Consider the following 11,033-nt stretch of genomic DNA (forward strand, 5'->3'; position numbering starts at 1 on the left):
TTGGCATAAATGGTGGTAAAGATACTATGTAATGCCTGGCCAGGATACTCAAGTCTGAATCTGCAATGTGAAGTCTTAATAATCATCATTAATTCATCTGAATAAACAACTCATTGCAGCAACCTTTGATTTTGATACACATTATGAGATGCTGGACAAGTTAATTCACTAGTTCTCACCTCATGAAAAATAATGACATAGAGAAGTATAAAGAGGCAGTATAAGGGGATAAGTGGGTGGTTAAATGGGTGGATATTTTAAAATCCTGCGTGCAGTTTGAGGGAAGTTGCTAACTAGCGCTAGCACAATTGCTAACTAGCATTGCACAATGCCTGGAAGTCTATGGGTATCTGCTAGCACGCTAGAAGATACCCATAGACTTCCAGTCATTGTGCTAACGCTAGTTAGCATTGGCTAGCGAAACTACCTCTAACTTCCTTTATTCTGGACACAGAGACTTAAAAATGGTCTCATTGCCAAAATCCTGAAGTGTCCCTTTAAGGTAATTAAGGTAATTATTGGGAAAGGGAAAAGGGGGTACAATTGAACGCATTCAACCCGAAATGTGTCTTCCACATTTAACCCAACCCCTCTGAGTCAGAGGTAGTGTGGGAGACATCGCTTAAAGAGAGATTTGAATCTAGATCTGTCTCTTTACCCAAGTATCTCTCCTGGACCTCGTTTGTGTCATCAAAGTAGTGTAGTGTAAAGAGGCCCTAAGATTGCAACCAGCTGTCTACATTCAAATGTAATTATAAATGTAGATGTAGCAATAAAGCTACTGGAAGTGTATTAGTGCTGCTAGGGGTATATATGAGTGCTTATTGAGGCACCACCACAGCGGGAGAGAGAGTGACTGTTGCTTTGCCACTCATGTCCGGAGAGAGGGAGTTTAATAGCCCAGCAGGATTACTGTGATTGGGTGTCGGTTCTCCTTCAGTCAGTTCACAGCAGCAACAGCATGAGACGATCAGTCTCACAGTATCTTTACATATACAACCAAATGGGGCTGAGGAGGAATAGAATTATGGATATCCTGTCAATTTCCTTTCCTCCACCACCTGTTCAAACACAGAGGTCTCTTGAGACAGACACCCATGTTTTAGGAAATATTATTGATTTCTGTGAAACTAGCCTGTGGAGCTCTGTCTGTTTCGCTCTAAGGAAATGTTGTATAGTACCCCCTTCTGCTTGAAGCTATTTGTCAGTGAAGATACACTCCCTCCATATGTATTTGGACAGTGAAGGATATGTTTGTTTTTTGGCCCAATACTCCAGTATTTTGGATTTGAGATCAAATGTTTCATTTGAGGCGACTATAGAATGTCGCCTTTTATTTGAGGGTATTTTCATTCATCTGTTTAACCGTTTAGAAATGAAAGCACTTTATGTATCTAGTCGTCGTCGTCACCCCAACCCCCACCCCCAGCCACTCAGGACTTAAGGAGTTGTGATGCACTGGTTCAAACATTAACAAAGACGGCACCCCGCCACTGATTTGGTAAACAGCTGAGGGATGGGGCAGGGATCATTTAAACACTCTCAAATTCATGGCCAGAGCTGTGGATACAAGGACTGACCATCCACAATATCAAAATTATCATTTTGAGGCTATACAGTGTTTATTTAGATTTCATTGAGTTTAAACAAGCTTATATTTGGGGTTCTGATGGGGTAAGACAACTAAGCTCATGAGGCATCTATAAGTTATTTTCTTCAAGAATCAATAGGCATACATTATTAATTTGTCTAAAAATTGATGTACCAACTGCAGATTGCCCCTTAAATAACACAAGAGCATTTCTCAACCTCCACAGCACGAGTCTGCTTGCACTGTAGACTATACAGTATGTGTTGAAATCAACACTGTAAATGCACATTCCTTTCATTACATTCAAGTTCACTTCCCTGTATTTCTTATGTCAATGTTTTCACCAAATAATAAAAAAAGGGAGTGACTTTGGCATAAGGCATTGTGACAGCACTTGCTGCCAGAGCTATTATACTGCCAGCTTTACATGATTAGCCAACAGAGTTTACTACAGTACACCAAACAGACACCATTGTTTATGTGTACACAATAGAGGTAATGTAGGGATGATATCAGTGAGAAGTGTTGGGCTGCAGCTCCCAGGAAGACAGGTAACATGATTATAGCCCTACCTCAGCCATCTGGCTCCAGTGCCACAGAGAGATAGTGTGGGAATCAGTAAACATAGATTCTACTAAACAAAATCTCGACCCTGCCAACATGCAATCCCAATACACAACCCAAGCTCTCCCAGCAAGACTGTATTCGTAAATCAGCAGCTGTAAACCAAGCACAGGAGATCTGGTGGTCCCTGCACGCACCACCCACGTGGAGACTGAAAAGATTTGGCATGGGTCCTCAGATCCTCAAAAAATTCTACATCTGCACCATCGAGAGCATCCTGACTGGTTGCATCACCGCCTGGTATGGCAACTGCTTGGCCTCCGACCGCAAGGCACTACAGAGGGTAGTGCGTACGGCCCAGTACATCCCTGGGGCCAAGCTTCCTGCCATCCAGGACCTCTATACCAGGCGGTGTCAGAGGAAGGCCCTCAAAATTGTCAAAGACTCCAGCCACCCTAGTCATAGACTGTTCTCTCTGCTACCGCACGGCAAGCGGTACCGGAGTGCCAAGTCTAGGTCCAAAAGACTTCTCAACAGCTTCTACCCCCAAGCCATAAGACTCCTGAACAGCTAATCATGGCTACCCGGACTATTTGCACTGCCCCCACACCCCATCCTTTTTACGCTGCTGCTACTCTGTTAATTATTTATGCATGGTCACTTTAACTCTACCCACATGTACATATTTCCTCAACTACCTCAACTAGCCGGTGCCCCCGCACATTGACTCTGCAACGGTACCCCCCTGTATATATAGCCTCCCTACTGTCACTTTATTTTACTTCTGCTCTTTTTTTTCTCAACACTTTTTTTGTTTTTTTTAAATGCACTGTTGGTTAAGGGCTGTAAGTAAGCATTTCACTGTAATGTCTGCACCTGTTGTATTCGGCGCATGTGACCAATAAAATCTGATTTGATTTGAGTTCCAGGTCTCAGGCAGCCTCTGGAACTGCCGTTCTGCTGCCAACAAGGCAGAGTTCATCTCAGCCTATGCTACCCTCCAGTCCCTCGACTTCTTGGCGCTGACGGAAACATGGATTACCACTGAAAACACTGCTACTCCTACTGCTCTCTCCTCGTCTGACCATGTGTTCTCGCATACCCCGAGAGCATCTGGTCAGCGGGGTGGTGGCACAGGAATCCTCATCTCTCCCAAGTGGACATTCTCTATTTTTCCCCTGACCCATCTGTCTATCTCCTCATTTGAATTCCATGCTGTCACAGTCACTAGCCCATTTAAGCTTAACATCCTTGTCATTTATCGCCCTCCAGGTTCCCTTGGAGAGTTCATCAATGAGCTTGACGCCTTGATAAGTTCCTTTCCTGAGGATGGCTCACCCCTCACAGTTCTGGGGGACTTCAACCTCCCTACGTCTACCTTTGACTCATTTCTCTCTGCCTCCTTCTTTCCACTCCTCTCCTCTTTTGACCTCACCCTCTCACCGTCCCCTCCTACTCACAAGGCAGGCAATACCCTTGACCTCATCTTTACTAGATGCTGTTCTACTAATCTCACTGCAACTCCCCTCCATGTCTCCGACCACTACTTTGTATCCTTTTCTCTCTCGCTCTCCTCCAACACTACTCACTCTGCCCCTACTCAGATGGTAATGCGCCGTCGCAACCTTCGCTCTCTCTCTCCCGCTACTCTCTCCTCTTCCATCCTATCATCTCTTCCCTCAGCTCAATCCTTCTCCCTCCAATCTCCTGATTCTGCTTCCACAACCCTCCTCTCCTCCCTTTCTGCATCCTTTGACTCTCTATGTCCCCTATCCTCCCGGCCGGCTCGGTCCTCCCCTCCAGCTCCGTGGCTTGATGACTCATTGCGAGCTCACAGAACAGGGCTCCGGGCAGCCGAGCGGAAATGGAGGAAAACTAGACTCCCTGCGGACCTGGCATCTTTTCACTCCCTCCTCTCTACATTTTCTTCATCTGTTTCTGCTGCTAAGGCCACTTTCTACCACTCTAAATTCCAAGCATCTGCCTCTAACCCTAGGAAGCTCTTTGCCACCTCCTCCCTGCTGAATCCTCCTCCCCCCCACTCCCTCTCTGTGGATTACTTTGTCAACCATTTTGAAAAGAAGGTTGACGACATCCGATCCTCGTTTGTTAAGTCAAATGACACTGCCGGTCCTGCTCACACTGCCCTACCCTATGCTTTGACTTCTTCCTCCCCTCTCTCTCTCCAGATAAAATCTTGCGACTTGTGACGGCCGGCCGCCCAACAACCTGCCCGCTTGACCCTATCCCCTCCTCTCTTCTCCAGACCATCTCCGGTGACCTTCTCCCTTACCTCACCTCGCTCATCAACTCATCCTTGACCGATGGCTATGTCCCTTCCGTCTTCAAGAGAGCGAGAGTTGCACCCCTTCTCAAAAAAACAACACTCAATCCCTCTGATGTCAACAACTACATACCAGTATCCCTTCTTTCTTTTCTCTCCAAAACTATTGAGCGTGCCGTCTTTAGCCAACTCTCTTGCTATCTCTCTCAGAATGACCTTCTTGATCCGAACCAGTCAGGTTTCAAGACTGGTCATTCAACTGAGACTGCTCTTCTCTGTGTCACGGAGGCTCTCCGCACTGCTAAAGCTAACTCTCTCTCCTCTGCTCTTGTCCTTCTAGACCTGTCTGCTGCCTTTGATACTGTGAACCATCAGATCCTCCTCTCCACCCTCTCTGAGCTGGGCATCTCCGGCGCGGCTCACTCTTGGATTGCGTCCTACCTGACCGGTCGCTCCTACCAAGTGGCGTGGCGAGAAGCTGTCTCCGCACCACGTGCTCTCACCACTGGTGTCCCCCAGGGCTCAGTTCTAGGCCCTCCTATTCTCGCTATACACCAAGTCACTTGGCTCTGTCATATCCTCACATGGCCTCTCCTATCATTGCTACGCAGACGACACACAACTAATCTTCTCCTTTCCCCCTTCTGATAACCAGGTGGTGAATCGCATCTCTGCATGTATGGCAGACATATCAGTATGGATGACGGATCACCACCTCAAGCTGAACCTTGGAAAGACGGAGCTGCTCTTCCTCCCGGGGAAGGACTGCCCGTTCCATGATTGATCTCGCCATCACGGTTGACAACTCCACTGTGTACTCCTCCCAGAGTGCGAAGAGCCTTGGCGTGACCCTGGACAACACCCTGTCGGTGACCCGATCCTGTAGGTTCATGCTCTACAACATTCGTAGAGTACGACCCTGCCTTACACAGGAAGCGGCACAGGTCCTAATCCAGGCACTTGTCATCTCCCGTCTGGATTACTGCAACCCGCTGTTGGCTGGGCTCCCTGCCTGTGCCATTAAACCCCTACAACTCATCCAGAATGCCGCAGCCCGTCTGGTGTTCAACCTTCCCAAGTTCTCTCATGTCTCCCCGCTCCTCCGCACACTCCACTGGCTTCCAGTTGAAGCTCGCATCTGCTACAAGACCATGGTGCTTGCCTACGGAGCTGTGAGGGGAACGGCACCTCCGTACCTTCAGGCTCTGATCAGTCCCTACACCCAAACGAGGGCATTGCGTTCATCCACCTCTGGCCTGCTTGCTCCCCTACCTCTGCGGAAGCACAGTTCCCGCTCAGCCCAGTCAAAACTGTTCGCTGCTCTGGCACCCCAATGGTGGAACAAGCTCCCTCACGACGCCAGAACAGCGGAGTCACTCACCACCTTCCGGAGACATTTGAAACCCCACTTCTTTAAGGAATACCTGGGATAGGATAAAGTAACCCCACCAACAAAAAAAAAAACATTGTAAAGTGGTTATCCCACTGGCTATAAGGTGAATGCACCAATTTGTAAGTCGCTCTGGATAAGAGCGTCTGCTAAATGACGTAAATGTAAATGAAAGAGGAAAAACTCTCCTCATTTAAACCCACTTTTCTACAACAATGACAAGGGAGATTAAGATGGCTTCATGACTTGATTGAAACATTCAAACTTTACTCCAACATGATCCAGTCTTTTATGGGTAGACTGGGACAATAATGGATAATGTGATGACATTATCCATAATGAGTTCACGTCAATGACAGTCTTACTTAGCAACAATAAACAGTGTTGTTGTTGTCACAGACCTTGCACGATCAAAACAAAGCCACACCTCATTCATGGTGGCTAGTCATCTACCGCTATAAAATCTCATGTGTCCACCCTTCCTATAAAGTGCCCAAGTTTCTCTAGAAATCCTAGCTCCCTACAACACCGTCATCAGTGAAAAATAAGCCTAAGACGCCACCTATTGGTGGCTTCTTCTTGCATCCATCTCCATGGAGGTAGACAAGTCAGAAAAGCTGGAAGAATGGAACTTCCTCATTGTCTAACTACAGAACCGATATAAATAACAGTTCATGACATGAACTTACCGCTGCATATATATATATATATATATTTTAGGAATAATTCCACCACAAATCAGATTTATTTGGTCTTATCGTGTATGATACACATGTAATGCAATGCCACTGTCAACAGAAGTAGACCACAGGCTTTAAAACATTCTTATTGTTATTGCTCTTATGATTATGTACAGTACATGGGAGGTGATAAGTCATAGAAAACTGTAGGCTAAACCATTAAGCTCTCTCATGCATCAGGAATAATACATAGGACCTTGTGTACAATTGGACGATTAAAGCAAACTTTATCTTAGCTCCAGTAAAATACTGTTTACAAGGCTGTCCAAGGGAGATTATACAGTATTTAGAAGAGAGAATGGTCCAAATAAATGTTCCATTACTGACACTTCTGATATAAGCACTTTAACCAAACAAGACAACAGGGAAAGGCTGTATCAAACGTAAACAATCTCGACATAAACAGGGATAAAGGTATCTTTGTATTGTCAGAATTGGTGGAGATCGGTAATAGCAATACACGGCAATCAAATGCAATTCATAAAAAGGTCCCAAAAATTTTATATGCACAACTACGGGAAACCCATGTCAAAATATGTGGAATCTCCGCATACAAAAGCAAAAGAGAGAGTTAGCCTAAAAGTTGAATTTCAATGGCTTTCACATGGACGACCGAGAGTCCTCATGGTTCCACAACCTAATAGAAAAGTTCCAAAAGTGTCATTATTGATCTAGTCGGAGTTAGCAGTGCTGCTGGTGTCTAGACTCTGGTCTACTTCCTGTGTGTGCAGAAGATCTGGGTTCAAGTTGCGTGTTTCAGCGATGAGACGTTTGACCCCCACCATCCACTGACTGACCTCGTTAACATGGTCCACTATCAGAGCCCGGTGGATCTCATCAGCAGCATCCCAGTTACAACTCTTCAACTCTGACAGGAGCATAAAGACAGGAGCATCACAGACGTGTTAAGGTCCTTTGAACCACATTTGTTTGACTCATTTGTTTCATATAAATGGTGGGTGACCCATTTATTGTTCATCAGTAGAAATATGACCTCATCTATCAAACTAAATAGGTTCTCCTACCTTGCACCAGTCCATTCATTCTTCGCCTAACAGGAAGTGACAGCTTCCCAGACTTCCACATGTCCTCAAAGAGCTTCAGGCGCTTCGCCACATCATTACACACCTGTTTCTGCAAGGGGCACATGTAAAACATTCAGCATTTTGTTTAGTAAAGCAGTGGGTGTCATTTCAACCAGTACACTGCACCATAACAGAGCTACATACAAAATGCTATTTGTAAATGGTTTGTCAACTGTGGCTGGGATTTAGAGCTAGAGAAATCATTCTTACTTTGACTGTGTGTCTACAAGCTGTCAGTGCCCAGTTGAGAAGAGAGACTACATCTTCGACATCTGGCTCACTTTCTGATTGGCTACTGGCAGAGTCTGTGTGCTCTACCATTGGGCAAGTTGGTGGAGGTGTGGCCATCTTCATCATCCCACCAAGAGGAGGGGCTGTGACAGGACATGGCCGAGGGGGCGTGTTCAAACTACATGGAGGAGGGGCCAGTGGGTTGGTAGGAGGAGTCATTGGAACCATTGGGGAAGGAAAAGCTCCTGGGACCGGACCTGTGGATAAATTGAACCAGGATGATTCATTATCTGCTCTGACAGTCTAGGGAAAGTAAAGTCATCAGAAAGACAATCTCACAACCCCTGAGTAAACATCAAAGTACTCAAAAGATCAATGAATTTAAAACATGTTCATGGTACAATATCCAGTTCTCTGCCATAGCCTAGAACGTACAAGGTGATCCTGTGAGTTGAGGTGGGGGCACTCTCTTGTTGAGAGGGGTCCTCTTGGGACCACCTTGTGCTGCTGTCTGCAAACCATAGGAGAACTGTGGAGGGTCATTCCAGCCCCGCTCCTGATTACCTTAACAAAGGCAGAGAGGGTTTTATATTAAAATACCTACCATTTACTAACTACTAGTTAGCAGCCAGCTAGCTAGCTAGCATTCATTCATTCATTCATACACATGAACATGACGGTACTGACAGGTCAGCAAAACGGATTATGTTTATAATCATGACCAACATAATGTGATACCTTTAGTTACCTGTAGTCATGCTCAAATTAGATGTCATAAAGCAGTGGGGAAATAACGAAAGTGAAGAGGTAGTATAAAGTCTATGCAAAAGCATCTTCAAAAAAATGAAGTCTCTCTCTGTGGATGACTTCGTCAACCACTTTGAAAAGAAGGTTGACGACATCCGATCCTTGTTTGTTAAGCCTAATGACACTGCTGGTCCTGCTCACACTGCCCTACCCTATGCTTTGACTTCTTTCTCCCCTCTCTCTCCAGATAAGATCCTGCGACTTGTGACTGCAGGCCGCCCAACAACCTGCCCGCTTGACCCCATCCCCTCCTCCCTTCTCCAGACCATCTCCGGTGACCTTCTCCCCTACCTCACCTCGCTGATCAACTCATCCTTGACCGCTGGCCATGTCCCTTCCGTCTTCAAGAGAGCGAGAGTTACTCCCCTTCTCAAAAAACCAACACTCGACCCCACTGATGTCAACAACTACAGACCAGTATCCCTTCTTTCTTTTCTTTCCAAAACTATTGAGCGTGCCGTCTTTAGCCAACTCTCTTGCTATCTCTCTCAGAATGACCTTCTTGATCCAAACCAATCAGGTTTCAGGACTGGTCATTCAACTGAGACTGCTCTTCTCTGTGTCACAGAGACTCTCCGCACTGCTAAAGCTAACTCTCTCTCCTCTGCTCTTGTCCTTCTAGATCTGTCTGCTGCCTTTGATACTGTGAACCATCAGATCCTCCTCTCCACCCTCTCCGAAATGGGCATCTCCGGCGCGGCTCACTCCTGGATTGCGTCCTACCTGACCGGTCGCTCCTACCAAGTGGCGTGGCGGGAAGCTGTCTCCGCACCACGTGCTCTCACCACTGGTGTCCCCCAGGGATCGGTTTTGGGCCCTCTCCTTTTCTCCCTATACACCAAGTCACTTGGCTCTGTCATATCCTCACATGGCCTTTCCTATCATTGCTACGCTGACGATACACAACTAATCTTCTCCTTTCCCCCTTCTGATCACCAGGTGGCGAATCGCATCTCTGCATGTCTGGCAGACATATCAGTATGGATGACGGATCACCACCTCAAGCTGAACCCTAGCAAGACGGAGCTGCTCTTCCTCCCCGGGAAGGACTGCCCGTTCCATGATCTCGCCATCACGGTAGACAACTCCGCTGTGTCCTCCACCCAGAGTGCGAAGAGCCTAGGCGTGACCCTGGACAACACCCTGTCGTTCTCCGCCAACATCAAGGCGGTGACCCGCTCCTGCAGGTTCATGCTCTACAACATTCGGAGAGTGCGACCCTGCCTTACACAGGAAGCGGCGCAGGTCCTGGTCCAGGCACTTGTCATCTCCCGTCTGGACTACTGCAACTCGCTGTTGGCTGGGCTCCCTGCCTGTGCCATTAAACCCCTACAACTCATCCAGAATGCCGCAGCCCGTCTGGTGTTCAACCTTCCCAAGTTCTCTCACGTCACCCCCCTCCTCCGCACACTCCACTGGCTTCCAATTGAAGCTCGCATCCGCTACAAGACCATGGTGCTTGCCTTTGGAGCAGTGAGGGGAACGGCACCCCTGTACCTTCAGGCTCTGATCAGTCCCTACACCCAAACGAGGACATTGCGTTCATCCACCTCTGGCCTGCTGGCTCCCCTTCCTCTGCGGAAGCACAGCTCCCCCTCAGCCCAGTCAAAACTGTTCGCTGCTCTGGCACCCCAATGGTGGAACAAGCTCCCTCACGACGCCAGGACAGCGGAGTCACTCACCACCTTCCGGAGACATTTGAAACCCCACCTCTTTAAGGAATACCTGGGATAGGCTAAAGTATTCCTTCTAACCCCCCCCCCCCCCCCCCCCCAAATTGTAAAGTGGTTATCCCACTGGCTATAGGGTGAACGCACCAATTTGTGAGTCGCTCTGGCTAAGAGCGTCTGCTAAATGACGTTAATGTGCCCTTGAGCAAGGCACTTAACCCTAATTGCTCCTGTAAGTCGCTCTGGTTAAGAGCGTCTGCTAAATGACTAAAATGTAAAATGTAAAATGTAACTTTGTTAGCTAGCAAAATAACTATAAAACTACATTGCTACTGCTAGCTAGCTTGTCTTCAAACTAGCTTGCATTATCACCCTAGTACAGTTGCAGTAAACTGATACCACCAACATGTCTATCGTTAGCTAACTTTTCTCGCTAAACAAACAAAGTAGAACTATTCAATTGGACAGAAAATACCTGGTTTGATGTAAAAGTCCTCAGCCTCCATGGCTTATTTTCTTCTTTCATATACAACAACAAATCGACTTGTTTTCCGGGACACGTGTACAGGATGTTGAACATTGACATGACGCATGTCCGGTTGGTCAATAGAATAGAATATAATAGAATGGAGGAAATTTTTTCATTTTTCTGGTCTAGTAATCAGTGGATG

The 11,033-nt window shown here is 46.8% G+C and overlaps 1 protein-coding gene across 3 annotated transcripts in view; it reads right to left on the reverse strand.

Moving 5' to 3' along the window:
- Positions 1–10,928, reverse strand: part of sra1 (steroid receptor RNA activator 1) — a gene marked incomplete at its 3' end in the record, with an annotated part of 104,356 nt that extends 93,428 nt beyond the window's left edge. The window contains exons 1-5 of one of the 3 annotated variants that reach the window (XM_084178813.1): positions 10,838–10,928; positions 8,321–8,449; positions 7,865–8,142; positions 7,595–7,703; positions 6,556–7,437 (exon numbers count right to left, since the gene is read on the reverse strand). In XM_084178813.1, the coding sequence (XP_084034939.1) occupies positions 7,241–7,437; positions 7,595–7,703; positions 7,865–8,142; positions 8,321–8,449; positions 10,838–10,868 (744 nt within the window). In that variant the 5' untranslated portion in view covers positions 10,869–10,928. Of the gene's footprint in view, positions 1–6,555; positions 7,438–7,594; positions 7,704–7,864; positions 8,143–8,320; positions 8,450–10,837 lie in introns of those variants that run through there. The other 2 variants (XM_084178812.1, XM_084178811.1) reach the window with 2 other exon arrangements.
- Between the last annotated feature and the right edge of the window lie 105 nt (positions 10,929–11,033).

The sequence above is a fragment of the Coregonus lavaretus genome (genome assembly GCF_964263955.1).
Source record: "Coregonus lavaretus genome assembly, chromosome: 15".
NCBI lineage: Eukaryota > Metazoa > Chordata > Actinopteri > Salmoniformes > Salmonidae > Coregonus > Coregonus lavaretus.